Consider the following 20564-nt stretch of genomic DNA (forward strand, 5'->3'; position numbering starts at 1 on the left):
CTTATCGTGGTCAAAAGTTGAAAATCAGTGTGATTTGTTGTAAATAGAAGATAACCATAAACAGAATGAAAATTCCATATTGTTATGAAATTCTTGCCAGATGCTTAAGCCTTCAGCCTCCCCAGACTGCACCAAATGTGAAAGAAGTGTTAGAGAAATATCATCCTCAAGCTGACACACTCTCTCTCTGATGGAGTCAGAGAGATGGAGAGACATGAAAAAGTCATCACTTTTTTCTGATTCTGTGCTATCTAATGTCCCCTTCCTGTATGCTAAAGTCACCACAGACTCCTGAGCTGTTCATGTGCCACCTAAAGGGAACATCCATGGCCCAACTGCCCTTATTCACGGACGGAAGAAACAAGGTCTCTTGCTGATTTCCAGTGGTTGCCTCTGTGCCATGTCACTGCCGGGAGCAGCTTACCTGAGAAGAAAGAAGAGGAAGGGAGCTGATGGAAGGTGCTTTTCACTCTGCAGAATCTGGGCTTGCCTGATTTCCAACAGCCTCCGCCGCTGCTCTCCTCTGTCCTTAGTGGACACTGACAGTTGCCTTTAGAGAGAAATATAAACTGCCTCATGCTTCCACAGAGGAAACCGCTGCCTAAATCTACCATGATCTAACACTTTAAAATACGGAAGCTTTTAGAAAGAGGTAGCCATACAAAGAAGGACGTTTCTAGTTGTCTGGCCAAGAGAAGCATGGTGACAGGACAAGGCCAGAAAGCAGATTTGTCCAAATCTAAGTCATCCAAGGAACATAAGCCACAAGAGCTGTGCTAATGACATTCTAAATCCTCTGTGACAAACTATATAGATTTTCAAAGGGAGTGGAGAAATCTTCTTTGTCTCATTATTTGTCCATGATGGGTTTTTACTGGAAAATCCTTTCTTTAAAAATAAAAATATAGGACCAGCATTATGGCATGGGGGTAAAGCTGTCGCTTGCAGCACCAGCATCCTATATGGGCACTGGTTCATGTCCCAGCTGCTCCACTTCCTATCCAGCTCCCACTAATGTGCCTGGGAAACTAGCAGAGGACAACTCAAGTGTTTGTGCCCCTGTGCCCACATGGGAGACACAGAAGCAGCTCTGGCCATTGAGGCCATTTGGGAAGTAAACCAGAGGATGGAAGAGTTCTCTCCCTCTCCCAATCTCTCCTTCTCTCTAACTTTGCCTTTAAATAAAATAAAATGATATAAATGTTTTTTAAAAAATAAAAGTAGGATAAACATAGCAAAATACTCAACTAAGCTACTCATTCCATTACCTGTGATTTGGAATAAGCTTTTGAGACACTTTTTCACAGAATAGGAAAGGATGGTCTTGAAGAGGAAATATCCTTCTTCATCATATTTTTAAGGATGATACTGATTACAATAAACATTGGTCAGTGTTTCTCTTATTTTGGGTGAACAAACTTATGTGTGTATTAAATAAATAGACATTCCTTTCCCTGTATGTTATAGGATGAAATCAAAAGGACGAGTCTCTAAATCTATGGGACAGTGATGCCTGTGCCTGATACCTATTACATGAACCTTCTTTATTCACATTCTGAACATCAAAAAGTGTTCTTTATAGTTGTTACTTGACCTGAACAGCTCGTGTTTATGGGAACCAGAAAAAAATTAGGTATCTGCCAGACTGCCCTACATTTTTGCATGTTGAGGATCCTCTCAACCTTGTATTGGCTCTTTCCTCAGAGGAAAGAGATTTTATGGTCGGCAGGCTGTGTGGACATCTTGGCTCTGTTCTTCCTGCTCTGAGATCCTGACAGAGATATTAAAGCTGTCTAAGCCTCTTCATCTGTCAAATGGGGATAATAATAACTATAATGTTGAAATATTCTAAAGATTAATGTAAGATGAGCTAAGTGGAGCTCATAGCACAGGGCCTGGCATTTCAGCATGCAATGCGTGATCATGAATAATACAACCTTAGAAAGGCCTGTGAAGTGGAGCAGAGTGCATACAGGAGACTTCAGCATAACAGAGAGGGTAGCCCTGTTTCCTTTGTAATCACTCTCCAGTGCCTGTTGCCACTGGCATATAACAGGAACTTAGGAACATATAGCATAGTCTGGATGAATGGAAAGGTTCTGGCATTATCCCTTATGTGTGGTCCTGGGTAAAGCATCATTCCCCTTATCATGTGTTTTCTCCACTGTAAAATGAGGACAATACAGTTCTTATGGAGCTACCAGGAAGCTTCAGTGCAATGGCCAGTGACAAGTGCTGCCCAGTCTGAAGGTTGCTAACCACTATACTCTCTACAGATGTTTATTCCCAAATCCCCACTGCTCTTCACTTTTCCTTTAAAAAAAAAAAACAAGTATTTATTTATTTTAAAGTCATGGTTACAGAAAAAGAGGTAGAGTCAGAGCTAGAGAGATCTTCCATCCACCAGTTCACCTCCCAAATGGCCACAATGGACTGTGATGGACCAAGCTGAAGACAGGAGCCTGGAACTCCACCCAGATCTCCAAAATAGGTTGCAAGGACTCAAGGACTTGAGCCATCTTCTAGTGCTTTCCCATGCAAATTATCAGGGAGCTGGATCAAAGTGGAACAGCCAGGACTTGAAATGGTGCTCATATGGGATGCCAGTGTTGCGCGCAATGGCTCAACCCACTGCTCCAAATGGCAGTCCCATCCTTTCCTTTTTCAAGATCCCAGATAAAGGAAGGGCTAGATTCTGTGGTTTCCAGGAACATACCCATTTTTAACTCTGCCTTTTAAAATAGACAGTTGGCAGGGTCCAGTGGCCCAGGATGTATATGGGAGAAGTCCCCAGCTCTCTCAGGGTGATCCCTCATCAAAATGCCAATGTCTAAGAGAAGCAGGATGTATAAGTCTATTTTTTTGAATTTGGGGCACCTTTGGTCCAGGATCAAGCAGGTCCACATGGGCCTGAGGAGGATCGGAAAATAGGGACAGAACTTTGCACTCCAGACCTTACATTACCATTTTTAAAGGAGCCAAGAGAAAGGTCCCCATCACTTGTCTCAATTTTAGTTTACTAATTGTACTTAACTTAAGAAGAATTCTAAGACCACATCCTGGGTCTGAAGGAAAGAATATGAGGAATGTCTGCCCGCCATGGATGCAAGGTGGAGTATTCTTGCTGGCTTGTCACACAGATCCACACAACAGCCTTCAATAGGAGATCTGCTCAAAGAGCATGCATCTCACGTCAACTTGGGCAATCACCAAAAACCAAACAAAAAGATCTACTGTTTCCATCTGTTTCTGCTCTCACAGAAGCTATCCTCTGAGAGCCAGTCATGATGACTGACACTCAACGAGATCCTTAAGGAACTAGGAAAATAGACATTGACCCAGTGACATGGACCAGGTGGAACTCCTACAGAAACACTCAACACCACAGGGCAGGTGTGTAGTATCCACTGAGCAAATATTTATTGAGCCCCTCCATGTGCTAGGTAGTGTTCTATGGGCTATTTTCATGAGTGAACAAAAGGGACAAAAATCTTGTGCCCTGGAGCCTATACGCTATGAAGGAATCCTGTTGACCCTTATTTTAGTTATCATAAAAGTTTATTTGTGAAAACAATTCCAACCATTGGAAGGCTATCCTCCAAAACCTCCACACAAGAACAGAAAATGGTGGCTTTTCTTACTATGGCCCACATCCTTTGGCTAGATTCTGACAGCTCAGCCTATCCAGGTACTCCAGAGCTGTGTCACCAGTTCCCACTCATCAGCTCGCCAGAATCAACTTTTCCAACTGCCTGCCACACTATATGTCAGTGTGACCCATGTACTTAAGCCATAGAGAATCGTAATTCCAAGTGCTAGATGCCTTCTAGCTTAGCTGCAAAGATATTGCCTTCTCATTCTGAGCCTTCTCCCACCATGACATTTCTGTGGCTTATTCTATCTATGGCCAGCTTCTAGAACATGCTTGCTTCACTTTAGGGGTATCTGACTGTGTCCAGGTGCCTCACTACAGTTTCACAAATGCACTTGCCCTCCTGATTCGGTCATATGTTGCGTGTATATCATGAGTGTCTGAGTCAGAAGCAGAATTTGGCAGAATTTAAGCTTCATCCACGTGGAACCCTTAACTTGTTTTGTGCTTTGAGGAGGTTGAGGAACAACACTAGCCTCTGGCTCCTGAAACTCTGGCACTGATTCATCCTTGTTATCTGGTCATATTTCAGGCCCTGGTTTCTCTTCCAGTCTTTCTATGCTATTCTGAGACTCCAATGCAGCCTCTCACGAGTAGGGTCTCCAAAATGTGAACATCTTTTATTACTGGGCTTGGACAGGGGCCAGATGTGAGGGTGATATTAACTGAGGCTCTTAATTGCATGTGATAGAAACTCAATTCTAATTAACTTAGAAAAAAAGTAGATTTTTTTTATTCTTACAAATGAAGAGTGTTTGAGGTGTGACTGGGTCAGAAATCAGTTTCTCTTCACTGTGACGGAGTCCATCGCAAGCAGCTCCTCTCTACTTGATAGCCTTACATCGCATTCTACAAAGAGAGCTTCACTTTCATACCAATTCCTCCTGAAGTTCCAGGGCTGATGCTCATTGGCTGTTATTGGTCAGGCTGTGTCACTTGTCCATCACTGAACCAATCACTGCAATAGGAGATAAAACATACTGATTAATCCTCTCCTAGGCATGGATCTGGGGTTCATTACATCCAGAATTCTTGGGTTAAGACTGGAAAAGGAGGATTGCTTCTTGGCCTTTTGGCTAAGATCAAGACTGGAAGAGGAGTTGTTTCCCAGAGGGGCACCAGGATGCTCTTATCAGAGGGTGGAGAAGGTGGAATCTCCAACCATCTACTAGAGAGACTCTCCACTGATTGTCATCTAAAAAAGGGAGAAAATAGCATGCCCCTTGGTATGAAGATAGTGATACATTCACTTCTTGCAAAAGGATTGGGAGGAAAATCACCCAAGTATCAGGTCCTGAAAATAGGGAAGGAGGAAGCTGTCGCTCCCCCTCTTCATGGAGGAACGACACTAAACCCTGCCTAGGCTTCATATCCGAGTCACGGCACCATTATGTCGCTCCCCCTCTTCGTGGAGGAGCAACACTAAACCCTGCCTAGGCTTCATATCCGAGTCACGGCACCATTATGTCGCTCCCCGTTTTCGTGGAGGAACGACACTAAACCCTGCCTAGGCTTCATATCCGAGTCACGGCACCATTATGTCGCTCCCCCTCTTCGTGGAGGAACAACACAGGACCCTGCGCTGTTCTTTTGTCTGCTCGGCCCTCCCCGGGTTTGCTGCTGGTTCTTCCCGGGTTGGCTACTATCCCTTCCACCTCCGTGGAAGGGCAGTTCCCCCTGGCCACATTCCCCACTTCCGCAGGGGAGCGGCACACCGCCGGCCGGCTCTCTCGGGGGCTGCACAGGTGTTCCCCTTAGATGTTCCCGGTGCATGCCGTCTCTCTCCTCCTTTATAGTCCTCCTCCGCCAATCCCAACTCGGCTGCCCACACGCCGAGCACGCTGCTCTCCTCCAATCAGGAGCAAGTCCTACAGCTCATTGGCTGAACTGGAGGCAGCTGTGTAGAAGCTGTTTTCTTCTCTCCCAGCGCCATGTTGTGGGAGAGCAGATGCACAGAATAAGTCCTAATTCCAGTAACTCAGTCCAGTCCGAGCTGCTCCCCACAGGAAGCACCAACCTACATGTCCCTGAACATCTACCCATGTGCCATCTTGGGTGTGTGAGCCTGACACAGCCCCCTGGGAACACAAGCCCCAGATACTGGATGGTGTCACATGACTATCCAGATAATTTGTCCTCCATCCTGAAATCTGCTGCTCCTCAGGGCTCAGGGCATCCAGTTCATCTTCACTGATGGTAGACCTCTGTAAATCTGAGTCATAGTGCTTTCTACTGCAGATAAACACCAGAACAGGGAATCATTAGGAGCCATTACACAACAATGTTTTGTACCAACTGCTACACATCATGTTCACGGTTTCTCTCTGCTGACATTACCAAGTGATGGCTGTTTCTTAATGATTCACTTTTATTATCATTATCACTGTCACAGGGATCATCTGATGCCTCCACACTGCACTTGTTGCTGCAGAATCTCGGTGATGTTCCTCAGGCTACTCCTGACTTCCAGGCTGCCCTGTGTAGCCCAGGCTGTAGGCGCTGCAGCAGCTCAAACACAAGTGCATCCCCTGAACCCCCATCTGAGCTCACACCACACAGTAACGCAATGTTCTCTTCCCTCTCTGTGCCCCTACGAAACTGTGAGTTGCTTGACAACAAGAATTTTCTCTTTGCTTCCCAATATGCCCTGTACCCAGCATGTTCTAACAATTCAGTAAATGCAGAATAAGTGCTGTGCTTAGTGACTGCAAAACAGATAAGACACAATCCCTAAACCCAAGAAACCTAAGTCTTATTAATTACAAAAACAGCAATACTAATGACGATGTTACTCGAGTTCTATATGCCAGACACTGAGTTACATGCCTGGCATGTATTAGCTCAGATCATTTATCTTGATGACTGTTCATGGTTCAGACTAAAACTACCCCCGTTTTACAAATGAGGAAGCTGAAATTCATGGAGTAAGCCAAAGTCAGATCACTTGAAAATGTTTGAATCAAGATTGGAATCCAGGCCTTACCAATTATAATGCATGCTCCTAAGTACTAAGTTAATACCACTAACTCTGTAAAGGTGGGATGAATAAAAGGTAGAGGGAGAGCTTGAATAAATTGATATCCAAGAGACTGGCAAAGGGTTCCCAGGGCCCCTGCTGCTGATATCAAACCAAATCTTATAGAAAGATATGAAGCTGGTCCAATTTTTAATTGAGGGGGCACTTTTAATGAGCCAGAGAAGCACAAGAGACCTAGAGATAGGCTGATGACATGACCTGGAGGCCTATGGAAGTGTGCACAGTCCCCTGAAACCAGCACCCTAGTTTCCCCTCTCAGCTGGAAAGGAAGACGTTCACTACGTAACATATGAGGTCAGAAAGCAAGGTAGGTGAGCTTTGCCTCTCCCAGGTTTATTTTACGCTTTTTCAGAATGGAATTTCAGAATGGATTGGGGATCAGGGACTGTTTTTGCAAACACTGATGAGCTTAATGGCTTAGTCCAAGCCATTATTTCTGCCACTGTGTGTCGGCCTCCCCATGGAGATCTGAGCAGGAGCCAGTGGAAAGGGCAGAATAGAGGATGAAGGGGTCAGAGCAGATGGGGGAAGCTCCACAGGGGAAGAAAAAGCTGACTGGTAACTGCTGAGGCCTCTGGCCACATGGGAACAGAGACCCTGAAGTCTGGTAGAGTTTGAGGACTTCTTGACGGTGTGAAGGGAGGACTTCTACAAAGGACCCAAGGAAGGAGCCCCCCGCCCCTCAGAGATGGGCCCGTTCCACTAGCAGGACTGTGGAGGTGTGGGGAATCTCAAGGCCCAGCCGCGAACTTTGCCTGCAGGATCTCCTTTATTCATTCAACAAACATCAGTCATAGATGGACGCGGGTGGCTGTACTATGAGTAGGCATTGAACCAGGTGATGGGAAATCTTGAAGAGCCGTTCTCCCAGTGGGAAACTCGTGCGGGACAAGTAAATTGGTGATGGCAGTACAGTATGAGAGTCCCAAAGGGGCAAGCAGAGGGGGACCCTGGGATAAGGAAGATCCCTACCTCATTCCTAGGTGGAAAAAAAGTGGAGAGCAAGCTGTGTGCTTCTGAAGGCTGAATGGGCATTCAAGAATGATTGTGGCACAGTGGTGACGCCACTGCTCAGGATGCTGCATGCCGTATCAGAGTGCCTGAGCTAAGTCCCAATTCCACCCTCCATTCCAGCTTCCTGCTGATGTGCAGCCAGGGAAGCAGCAGGTGCTGGCTCGTGTACTGGTCACATGGGAGACCAGGACTGAACTCTGGGCTCTTGGCCTTCCTGACCGTGTCCTAACTATTGTGGGCATTTGGGGGAGTGAACCATCAGCTGGGAGATCTGTTTCTCTCCCTCTCTCTGTCTCTACCCTTCAAATAAATAAATGAATATAATTAATGTTTAAAAATTTTAAGAAATGAATGGGACCCACCCAAGCGCAGCATGGAGTGGGAGCACTAGAGAGGCCTTCAGGAAGCAAAAGCATTTCTGAGAATGGCACGAAGAAACTTAGTCTGGTTGGTGTTCAGAGGGAGGTGGGGAGCGACAGGAGGTGGCACTGGGCCAGCAACCCCCAGACTTTGGACTTCATCCTGAAAAAAGGTTCTTCCACACTGGGCTTGGAGGGAATGATGAGGGCCTCTTGCAGGGCTGTGCTGGTAGTCGGGGCCATCGTAAGAATGCCAACCATAAAAAAGGCAAACACCCAGCCCCAGTACCCAGTCATCTGCTGGCAGAACCAACAGGCATCTTTTCCTTGGTGCCCTGATGTTCCAGCTAGGTGGGCTCAAGCTTCATAGCAATGATGCTTGCCCCCCCACCCCCACCGAGACTGATTCAATTGTCTGGAGCAAAGCTGGGCAGTGGTGTTTTTAAATCTTCCCAGGGGATCCCCCAGAAGCAGGGTTGGAAACACACCCTGAGGGGGAGCCACCACACCTGTCCGTGGCACCTGAGGGCCACACTGTCTGCTTTGCACTTGCCAGAGAACTCCCATGCAGGCCTCATTCACCCATCACTGACCCAATCCCACCTCTCACCTCATCCCCCACTCCAGGTCTCCCCCCCACACACACACCATTGGTCTGTTAATTCACCACCATTGGGTTTTAGCCCCTGTGCCCTGAACAGCACAGTTTTGGACAGGAAAGGCTCCTGGAAGAAAGCCGGCAGCAGGTACCCCACGGCCCTGGCCCATCACCCCAATCACCCTCAGGTGAAACCCCATGTATCAGGAACACCGAGTGACAAGCCTTCAAAGTACTTCCCACCGGGCTGCCCTGTGCTGTTCCTCCCGCGCTGCGACGGCAAATCATTAGCTCCGAGCCCTGGCTTGTTTCTTGCAGCAATTAACTGCTGCCCCGGTGTTAATTCCCAATCAATAGCCCAGCGATGGCGCTGCTCTTACAGCTGTTGGCTGGGGGCCTGCACAGCACATTTTGAAAGTAACTTGCCAGGCAGTGGGACTTCCTGCTCCTGTGTGCTCCCCAGAAAGGCCCTCAGCAGGCATTCTAAGGTGCACAAGGGCCCCCTCACAAAGTGTCAGGACCAAGAGACGGGGGAGGAAGCAGGCAGCTCCGCCCGCTCAGAGGACAATTCAGGGAGAAGGCAGCCTGAACAGCAGCCTCCTGGGAGACTCATGCAGCTTTTCTGGGGGGAACTTTGGAGGTGGCTGTGTCTTTCTTCCATGTAAAACCCTCATTCAGGCCAGCTTCCCCGCTCCCTCTTTTTTACATCAAATAGCCACGGTTTCTTACTTCCTGCCTTTGTCACTTCCTCCAGCTCCCTGCGGACAGAATGAGACCCGAGAGGATGGAAAAATAATCCAGCTGCCTCCTTGCAAGACAGGAGCTTGGATTGTGCCGGCCATCATGGCCTGCTACCTCTTGGTGGCAAACATCCTGCTGGTCAACCTCCTCATTGCCGTCTTCAAGTGAGTGTGTCCTTCGTCAGAGTGCTTGGCCTGGCCAGGGGGAGCAGGGCGGGAGGAGGGCTGAGGCTCCAGCAGACACTGGATTGGGCCCAGCATGTATCAGAGGGTCAGCCACCTACTACACAGCATCCCACGTTGGGGCACCAGGGTGAGTCCCGGCTGCTCTGCTTCTGATCCAGCTCACGGCTAATGCACTTGGGAAAGCCCGAAAGATGGCACAAGCGCTTGGGCCCCTGCCACCCCCACAGGAGACCTGGATGGAACTCCTGGCTCCTGGACTCTGCCTGGCCAAGCCCTGACCATTGCAGCCATTTGGGGAATGAACCAGCAGATGAAAAATCAATCTCTCTCCCTCTCTCCCTCTCTCCCTCTCTCTTTCTGTGTGAGAAAGACTCTTTCAAATAAATAAATAAAATCTTTTTTTAAAAGGACATTGGGGGCCGGCTCCGCGGCTCACTAGGCTAATCCTCCACCTTGTGGCACCGGCACACCGGGTTCTAGTCCCGGTTGGGGCGCCAGATTCTGTCCCGGTTGCCCCTCTTCCAGGCCAGCTCTCTGCTGTGGCCAGGGAGTGCAGTGGAGGATGGCCCAAGTGCTTGGGCCCTGCACCCCATGGGAGACCAGGATAAGTACCTGGCTCCTGCCATTGGATCAGCGCGGTGCGCCGGCCACAGCGCGCTGGCCGTGGCAGCCATTGGAGGGTGAACCAACGGCAAAAGGAAGACCCTTCTCTCTGTCTCTCTCTCTCACTGTCCACTCTGCCTGTCAAAAAAAAAAAAAAAAAAAAAAAAAAAAAGGACATTGGGGAGGGCCAGCACTGTGGTACAGCAGGTTAAGCTGCAGCCTGCAATGCCAGCATCCTATGTGGGAAACAGTTTGAATCCTGGCTGCTCCAACTTCCCATCTAGCTCCTTGCTAATGTGCCCAGGAAGGCAGAATATGGCCCAAGTCCCTGGACAGCTGAACCCATATAGAAGACCTGAATGAAGCTCCTGATTCCTGGTTTCCGCCTGGCCCAGTCCCAGTTTGTGCAGCCATTTAGGGAGTGAACCAGTGGGTGAAAGATGTATCTGTATCTCCTTCCCTCTCCCTCCCCCTCTCTCCCTAAATCTACCTTTCAAGTAAATAAAATAAATCTTTAAAAAAGTATAAGATCATTATTAAAAATAATCATAATAAAAATAAATAAGACACCGGCGCCGTGGCTCACTAGGTTAATCTTCCGCCTGCGGTGCCAGCACCCCGGGGTTTTAGTCCCAGTTGGGGCACCGGATTCTGTCCTGGTTGCTCCTCTTCCAGTCCAGCTCTCTGTTGTGGCCCGGGAGTGCAGTGGAGGATGGCCCAGGTCCTTGGGCCCTGCACCCGATGGGAGAGCAGGAGGAAGCACCTGGCTCCTGGCTTCGGATCAGCGCAGCGTGCCTGCCGTGGTGGCCATTTTGGAGGGGAATCAAGGGAAGGAAGACCTTTCTCTCTGTCTCTTTCTCTCTCACTGTCTAACTCTGCCTGTCAAAAATAAATAAATAAATAAGACAACACTGGATCTCCTCACTTGGTTTTCTCTGGTCTCTGTTTCAGCAATACATTTTTTGAGGTCAAATCGATATCCAACCAAGTGTGGAAGTTTCAGAGGTATCAGCTCATCATGACTTTCCATGAAAGGCCAGTTCTGCCACCACCGCTCATTATCTTCAGTCACATGACCATGATATTCCAGCACCTGTGCTGCCGGTGGAGGAAGCATGAGAGCGACCCAGATGAGCGGGACTACGGCCTGAGTAAGTTTCAAGTGACAGCCCCAGCAACCACAAATCAGAACCCCTACTTCCTCCTGCAGTGTCGGGAAGAAGACAGTAGAGGCTGGAACTGGGCATTCTTAGCCTTCTGTCCCGCTTCATAACACAAAGCTATTTTAGCACCTTCATAGGTCCTGAGTTTCTGACTTTCCAGGGGTTGTGCTGCAGAGTATACCAACCATATAGACAGTCAGCACTCCATTATGTATTATTTAATCACTGTGTGAGTTGAGTTGCAAGCAACTAAGCTTGATTTTCCCATTATTATTTCTGGACCTGTAAGTTTTTCAAGTCTTAAATATTTTCCTAAGTCTTAGAGGTTGTGCCTATATGAGCTCATAAGGAAACTGGTCCTGCTTTCTATTCAGAGGACAAAAGACAAGATCCTCTGTCATGCACCTGCTAGCCACCAGTGTTTCTAAAAGGAGATTCCATTGGCCTGGGAAGAATGCTTCATATTGTGTAAGATTATGCCACACATTGCCAGAGATTCCATGCCTGGCCTCCACACACTGAATTCCAGTAGCTCCTGGAAATTTCTGACTGCCCCAGGGGCCCACCCTGAGTTACAAACCACGGGTATCCAGCTCCATACAAGCAAGCTACTATGGTTTCTCAAAATGTGTAAGGCAGATACACATTAATCTATGAACAAGAGCCTCTGAGTCAGTGGCTCAGAAATCTACCTCCTTCCATGTAATCATTGGTGTATCTAAGATTTGAAATGAAAGACATCTAACCAATTGCTTCTCTAAATGAGAAACACTTTTTTTAACTTTTATTTAATAAATATAAATTTCCAAAGTACAGCTCTTGGATTATAGTGGCTTTTTCCCCCCATAACCTTCCTCCCACCCACAACCACCCCATCTCCTGCTCCCTCTCCCATCCCATTCACATCAAGATTCATTCTCAATTATCTTTATATACAGAAGATCAATTTAGTATATACTAAGTAAAGATTTCAACAGTTTGCACCCACACAGAAACACAAAGTATAAAGTACTATTTTCAGTACTAGTTATACCGCTAATTCACATAGTACAACACATTGAGGACAGAGATCCTACATGAGGAGTAAGTGCAGTGACTCCTGTTGTTGATTTAACAATTGATACTCTTGTTTATGGCATCAGTAATCACCCGAGGCTCTTGTCATGAGTTGCCAAGGCTATGGAAACCTTTTGAGTTCACCGGCTCTGATCCCATTTAGACAAGGCCATAGTCAAAGTAGAAGTTCTCTCCTCCCTTCAGAGAAAGGCACCTCCATCCTTGATGGCCCATTCTTTCCTCTGGGATCTCACTCGCAGAGATTTTTCATTTAGGTGTTTTGTTTGTTTGGTTTTTTTGTTTTTTTTTTTTTTTTTTTTTTTGTTTTTTTTTTTGCCACAGTGTCTTGGCTTTCCATGCCTGAAATACTCTCATGGGCTCTTCAGCCAGATCTGCATGCCTTAAGGGCTGATTCTGAGGCCAGAGTGCTGTTTAGGACATCTGCCATTCTATGAGTCTGCTGTGTATCCCACTTCCCGTGTTGGATCGTTCTCTCCTTTTTAATTCTATCAGTTAGTATTAGCAGACATTAGTCTTGTTTATGTGATCCCTTTGACTCTTAATCCTATCCTTATGATCAATTATGAACTGAAACTGATCACTTGGACTAGTGAGATGGCATTGATACATGCCACCTTGATGGGATTGAATTGAATCCCCTGGCACATTTCTAACTCTACCATTTGGGGCAAGTCCAATTGAGCATGTGCCAAACTGTACATCTCCTCCCTCTCTTATTCCCACTCTTATATTTAACAGAGATCACTTTTCAGTTAACTTTAAACATCTAAGAATAATTGTGTGTTAATTGAATAGTTCAACCAATAGTATTAAGTAGAACAAAAAAAAAATACTAAGAGGGATAAAGTATTAAGTTGTTCATCAACAGGGCAAGGGCTGATCAAGTCATTGTTTTTCATAGTGTCCATTTCACTTCAACAGGTTTCCATTTTAGTGCTCGGTTAGTTGTCACCAATCAGGGAGAACAAATGATATTTGTCCCTTTGGGACTGGCTTAATTCACTCAGCATGATGTTTTCCAGATTCCTCCATTTTGTTGCAAATTACCAGATTTCATTGTTTTTTACTGCTGCATAGTATTCTATAGAGTACATATCCCATAATTGCTTTATCCAGTCCACTGTTGATGGGCATTTAGGTTGATTCCAGGTCTTAGCTATTGTGAATTGAGCTGCAATAAACATTGAGGTGCAGACAGCTCTTTTATTTGCCAATTTAGTTTCCTTTGGGTAAATTCCAAGGAGTGGGATGGCTGGGTTGAATGGTAGGGTTATAGTCAGGTTTCTAAGGAATCTCCAGACTGACTTCCATTGTGGCTTTACCAGTTTGCATTCCCACCAACAGTGGGTTAGTGTCCCTTTTTCCCCACATCTTTGCCAGCATCTGTTGTTGGTAGATTTCTGAATGTGAGCCATTCTCACCGGGGTGAGGTGAAGCCTCATTGTGGTTTTGATTTGCATTTCCCTGATGGCTAGTGACCATGAACATTTTTTCATGTGTCTGTTGGCCATTTGAATTTCCTAAATGAGAAACTCTTAACCTCCCTGACATAGCAATGCCCAACTTTTTTCTCAACATCAAGTGGAGAGTTGGAGAGAGATATGAATTCCAAATTATAGTTCCCATGTGAATTATGGATTTAGGCAAATAGAAAGCTTGAGGGCAGAGAATGACTGATGAGATGAACTCAGCTTTTCTACTCAGGAAACTTGGCCAGCATGGAAGAGCACAGATTGCTGTATCAGGGGCAGGGGATAATATAAAATCTTCCCCACTGCACTGGAGGGTGAACCCAGGGCCGCCAGTCACTTACAATAAAGCAGGAGGTGTTCATGGTGGAAGGAGAATCTCACTTATGCAGATAGCTTAGGATAGTGTCTAGAAACACAATGCAGGCAGTGGAATGGCCCAGATATCCGTTTCCACTCCAATGCCTGCTCCCTTACAGAAGGCCAGACACTGGGCAAGGTGGAAACCAGTTCCCTGAAGCTCAAGTTCATGATCTTCTTGTTGCTGTCACCAATAGGAACAATAAAAGCATGCCCAGGTCACAGGACACACGGCTGGGTCAGAAAAGCTGAGGAACACGGATGAGGGCCCTTAACTGTGTTGATCTATCAGAAGAAAGTGAACTTTTCACTGTAGCTTGAATAAAAAGAACTCAGGGCACTGCCATGTTCCTGCAGAGCCTCAGATAAAAACACTCTGAAGTGTAAATTTTAATTTTTATTATAGAACTTGCCATATTGATGGATTTTTTTAAGAAAAAAGGTCACTAGCAATCAGGGAAATGCAAACCAAAACCACAATGAGGTTTCACCTCACCCTGGTGAGAATGGCTCACATACAGAAATCTATCAACAACAGATGCTGGCGAGGATGTGGGGAAAAAGGGACACTAACCCACTGTTGGTGGGAATGCAAACTGGTAAAGCCACTATGGAAGTCAGTCTGGAGATTCCTTAGAAACCTGACTATAACCCTACCGTTCCACCCAGCCATCCCACTCCTTGGAATTTACCCAAAGGAATTTAAATTGGCAAACAAAAAAGCAGTCTGCACCTTAATGTTTATTGCAGCACAATTCACAATAGCCAAGACCTGGAACCAACCTAAATGCCCATCAACGGCAGACTGGATAAAGAAATTATGGGATATGTACTCTTTAGAATACTATACCGCAGTAAGAAACAACGAAATCCAGTCATTTGCAACAAAATGGAGGAATCTGGAACACATCATGCTGAGTGAAATAAGCCAGTCCCAAAGGGACAAATACCATATGTTCTCCCTGATCGGTGACAACTGACTGAACACCAAAAAGGAAACCTCCTGAAGTGAAACGGACACTATGGGAAACGGTGACTTGATCAGCATAGCCCTGACTGTTGATGAACAACTTAATACATTATCCCTCTTAGTAGTTTTTTTTGTCTGCTCTACTTAATATGACTGGTTTAATTCTGTAATTAATACACAGTTATTCTTAAGTGTTGAAATTTAACTGAAATGTGATCCCTGTTAAACATAAGAGTGGGAATAAGAGAGGGAAGAGATGTACAATCTGGGACATGCTCAGGCTGACTTGCCCCAAATGGTAGAGTTAGAAACATACCAGGGGACTCCAATTCAATCCCATCAAGGTGGCATGTACCAATGCCATCTCACTAGTCCAAGTGATCAATTTCAGTTCACAATTGATCATAATGAAAGGACTAAGAGTCAAAGGGAGCACATAAACAAGTCTAGTACCTGCTAATACTACCGATAGAATAAATAAAGGGGAGAGTGATCCAACATGGGAAGTGAGATACACAGCAGACTCATAGAATGGCGGATGTCCTAAACAGCACTCTGGCCTCAGAATCAGCCCTAAAGGCATTCGGATCTGGCTGAAAAGCCCATGAGAGTATTTCAGGCATGGAAAGCCAAGACACTCTGGCAAAAAAAAAAAAAAAAAAAAAAAAAAAACTAAATGAAAGATCTCTGTGAGTGAGATCCCAGTGGAAAGAACAGGCCATCAAAGAAGGAGGTACCTTTCTCTGAAGGGAGGAGAGAACCTCCACTTTGACTATGACTGTGTCTAAACAAGATAAGAGTCAGAGAACTCAAGGGGCTTCCATAGCCTTGGAAACTCATGACTGGAGCATGGGGAGATTACTGAGGCCATAAACAAGAGTGTCAATTTGAAAAGTCAACAACAGGAGTCACTGTGCACTTACTCCTCATGTAGGATCTCTGTCCTTAATGTGTTGTACATTGAGACTTAATGCTATAACGAGTACTCAAACAGTATATTTCACTTTGTGTTTCTATGGGGGTGCAAACTGTTGAAAGCTTTACTTAATGTATACTAAACTGATCTTCTGTAAAAAAAAAAAAAAAAAAAAAAAAAAAAAGAAGAAGAAGAAGAAGAAGAAGAAGAAGAAATTATCAATTCCCAACTTGACACTCAATGGGATTAAACATGACAATAGGTCTGATCTGATTTCATCATCATTTAAAAAATCATCTATTATTAGGCCGGTGCCATGGCTCACTAGGCTAATCCTCCACCTTGCGGCGCCGGCACACCGGGTTCTAGTCCTGGTCGGGGCACCAGATTCTGTCCCGGTTGCCCCTCTTCCAGGCCAGCTCTCTGCTGTGGCCAGGGAGTGCAGTGGAGGATGGCCCAAGTGCTTGGGCCCTGCACCCCATGGGAGACCAGGATAAGTACCTGGCTCCTGCCATTGGATCAGCGCGGTGCACTGGCCGCGGTGGCCATTGGAGGGTGAACCAACGGCAAAGAAAGACCTTTCTCTCTGTCTCTCTCACTGTCCACTCTGCCTGTCAAAAAAAAATCATCTATTATTTTTCACTTTATGTTTCTGTGTGGGAGCAAACTGTTGAAATCTTTACTTAATGTATGCTAACTGATCTTCTGTATATAAGAGAATCGAAAATGAATCTTGATGTGAATGGAAGGGGGGAGGGAGTGGGAGAGGGGAGGGATGCGGGTGGGAGGGACGTTATGGGGGGGAAGCCATTGTAATCCATAAGCCGTACTTTGGAAATTTATATTCATTACATAAAAGTTAAAAAAAAGAAATGTTTTTTTTTAATGTCCCTTATATATAGCCAAAGAAGTCCAATGAGGCATTTAAGGTGCCGGTAACCTAAGTAGTAAGTACATTCCTTTTGTTCCTAAATACAGCAACAGCAAGAAGGTTTCTATACTTTGAGTGTCCCCAAAATCTTCCTGTCTCCATTCCCCTCCTCCTAGCACACAACTGTTCTGTGTAACTTCATGACCACATCTCCAATGTCCCCTTCTGACCAAACTCTTTCCACCTCAAGAACTCTGCCATATTTGAGGAGAGTGGTCTTGGTGCCAGTGTTTCCTTCTCACAAGTTTTTTATGGACCTGTTTTCCATGATTCAAGTAAATTCAGACTCATGCATCCAAGCAAGCAATGGCAACCTCAAGAAACTAAATTCCTAACACTCTGAAATCCAGGGCTCCAAACATTTGGGCCAATCCCTGTGGAATCTCAAGGGCCAAGGATGAGAAGAGGGACCTCTCCCATTCATGATTTTTCTAAAGTAGCTCTCTCCCCTTCACCCTGATTCAGTTTCCCACTGGGCTATTTCTACATTGCTGTATCCGTGAGTTGGTTTTTGTACTTCATAATGTATTATGAGTTGGTTTACATCTGTTAACTGAAAACCATGCTAACAATGACACAAATAACTAAAGCTTTGTTTATCTCATTTGACAAAAAGAAAAGAGCTAGTTAGCCCAGAGCTAGACAATGGCTCACTGAAGTTAAAGACCCAGAGTACTCCTATTTTTAGGCTCAGCTATTTCTTGGCAAGTTGTTTGGTTTCAGGGTCACAGAAAAGCTGCTGCATCTCTAGTCATCACATTTATGTTTAAAGGAGGAATAGAGGGGAAAGTGGAATAATGTGGAAAGAAGTCGTCACATCTCTGTATTTTATCAGAAAAGCAACACCACCCCTTCCTGTAGCAGACTTCTATTGTTTCTTGTCCCAAACTATTGTTTCTTGTCTCACGCTTGCTGCTGGCTTCATGGGAGACTGGACCGGGATGCATGTGGTTATCTCTTCCCCCTCAGAGATGGGATGGGGGAAAGGGAAATGTAGTTGCAAAAGGACTTTTAGTAAACCCTGTCTACAATATCTGTCGGCCACACCCCAGTGCAGAATTGTTGAGTTTTGGGAAACTTCCAGGCTCTGAATAGCTTCCTTTTCGTTGAGTTAGTTTGGTTCTTGGCTTTGCGACTTGTATAGTTCTAGCCAACTTCTGTACTAAACCAGATACACTCAAGTGAACTTCAGAGACTCACAGTGAAGCTAATGTTCAGAAGGAAGCCAGCAATGCAAGTTGCTTATTTGGATTTGGACTTGGTTTGGACTTATTAAAGAATCCAAGCCCCTCTTCCCAACACCAATTGATATAAAAACTATCATTAGTCCCACCAATGCAATGGCATTGCTCTTCTCCTGTGACTCATGGCTCTCTTTTTCTTTTCACAGAACTGTTCATAACCGATGATGAGCTCAAAAAAGTACATGATTTCGAAGAGCAATGTATAGAGGAATATTTCAGAGAAAAGGATGATCGGTTCAACTCGTCCAACGATGAAAGGATACGGGTGACTTCAGAAAGGTGTGTTCCACAGGGCCATGCCTCTACACACATTTGATGGCATGGCATACTCTATCAGCCAAATTTCTTTGCACAGCTACGAAACTCAGATGTCTTGTGTTTATTTTTATTGTCCCAGAAACCATGGAGCTTATGAGAGAACAGGACATTGCCTAACGTATCTGCGGATCAAAACCCCAGACTAAAGATGCCAGCCTTCTCCAGTAGGCAGTAGCTATTCCCCCTTTGACAGTGCAGATTGTTGAGTGTCTGGAATAGGGCTGGAGTTGCTGGTTCAGACTAGAAATTAGAAAGTCCTGAGCAGGTAAAAACTCGAGAGACTCAGCCCAACTCCAGGTTCTCCAGCAAGTTTGTGTTTTGTGTGTCCCACTGAGTACCTTCTTCAGAGGAGTAGAATGGTCTTAGTGCCTGGCTGATAAGCTTGCTCAATACCTTCAAATTAGATGACACCAAAAGACTTGTTTTAAATTAGTTAAAATAATGATTAGAGGTCTCTTTATTCCCCAAACTGCTTTGTTTTGCTCATTTTATACAGCAAAATAAACACAAGGAAATAAAAGCAGATTTTTCTACCCAGTAGTTATATACTTTTAGCTCTCATTGATGAAATAGCTAGTATAAGCAGCAGAGCTATAAGGAAAAAATCCACAAATGGGGCTAGCATTGTGGCACAGAGAGTTAAGCCACCACCTGTGACATCAACATCCCATATGAGCACAAGTTCAAGTACTGGCTACTTCTCTTCCAATCCAGCTCAGTGCTAATGCACCTGGGAAGGTAACAAAAGGTAACCCAAGTACTTGAGCCCCTGTCCACATGTTAGGGACCCTAATGGAATTCCAGGCTCCTGGCTTCAGCCTGGGCCAGCCCTGGTCATTGCAGCCATTTGGGAAGTGAGCCAGTTGATGAAGATCTCCCTGTGTGTCTCTTTCTCTTCCTCTCTCTCTCTCTCTCTCTCTCTCTAGCTCTGGCTTTCAAATAAATAAAAAATCAAATCTTAAAAAAAAAATGACAAATCCCCAGATGAAGAAAATCCTTTAAATCTAATAATCTAGCTTCATGTAAATGCACTTATATTTTCTTATGTGTCTTCGTTTGCTATAGACTAATAACACCTTTATCATGCACCAATGTGTCCAAAATCCAGCATTTGGGAATCACTGTCCCAAAGAGCACCCAAAGTGTTACAAAGTATTGATGTAACTAAGTTTTAAACATTTGCAACATGAAGATGGCAGAAGCAAATTAAAAATAGGATAGAAAGGTATAATATATTGATGAGTTTAGTCAATATGACTCAGGCTTCTAAGATTCAAGGGAGTCACATCTAGTTTTCATGAAATGACATTTTGTCTGTTTACCCATTTCAGACAGTCTCTGGTGATTCTGCAGGAATTATATAAATAGCATCTTGTTTTTATCCCTGGCCCTTTACATCTTTAAAGAATGTAGTCTGGATAAGAAGCTACATACACCCCTACCATTGAGTGACTGTATCCATAAGATCAGAAAATATTAATAAACTTTAAAGCCATGGACAGATTTTATGCACATCTGTCACTACACAATAGAGTATTTTAGAAGAATACAATGTAAAGTAATTTTCTGGCAAACAGAGGAAGGAATTGGAAATCTGAGGATCTCTCTCACTCTCAGGCCTTGGGAAAGCTATTTATTAATGGAGGTATAATCATATGGTTCCCAGAAAAATTGTGCCATGTGGACATATTACTCATTGCTCAGACTTATTTACAAAGCACATGTCTTTGAAATGCTTTTGAATTCAGAAAAGCTGTAGTCTTGGGAGGAAGAAATGCTAAGATACAAGGAAGCCTTTGCCTCTCAGGGATTAGCAGGAGGAGGTGCAGACACTAGCACATATACGCATACTGTGCCCGGGTCACCAGTTTCAAGGAACTGTAGCACCTCCACCTGAGCACCCCACCCTTGGTCTGCAAACGCTGTG

The 20564-nt window shown here is 45.1% G+C and overlaps 1 protein-coding gene and 1 long non-coding RNA gene across 32 annotated transcripts in view; one reads left to right on the forward strand and one right to left on the reverse strand.

Annotated features, from left to right (window-relative positions):
• The window catches only part of TRPM3 (transient receptor potential cation channel subfamily M member 3), a 1000643-nt gene that overhangs the window by 965566 nt on the left and 14513 nt on the right, over nucleotides 1–20564 (forward strand). For all 30 annotated transcript variants that reach the window (XM_089336758.1, XM_089336764.1, XM_070050833.2 and 27 more), the window contains 3 exons: nucleotides 9415–9565; nucleotides 11141–11340; nucleotides 18466–18598. In XM_089336758.1, coding sequence (XP_089192884.1) covers nucleotides 9415–9565; nucleotides 11141–11340; nucleotides 18466–18598 — 484 coding nt within the window. The remainder of the gene's footprint in view (nucleotides 1–9414; nucleotides 9566–11140; nucleotides 11341–18465; nucleotides 18599–20564) is intronic.
• LOC108176627 (uncharacterized) overlaps nucleotides 4358–20564 on the reverse strand; it is a 70878-nt gene continuing 54671 nt past the window's right edge. For both annotated transcript variants that reach the window (XR_016236841.1, XR_016236820.1), the window contains exon 3: nucleotides 4358–4610. This is a non-coding gene — a long non-coding RNA (uncharacterized LOC108176627). The remainder of the gene's footprint in view (nucleotides 4611–20564) is intronic.

The sequence above is a fragment of the Oryctolagus cuniculus genome, chromosome 1, assembly GCF_051225735.1.
Source record: "Oryctolagus cuniculus isolate XC-2025 breed Fujian yellow rabbit chromosome 1, ASM5122573v1, whole genome shotgun sequence".
Lineage (NCBI taxonomy): Eukaryota > Metazoa > Chordata > Mammalia > Lagomorpha > Leporidae > Oryctolagus > Oryctolagus cuniculus.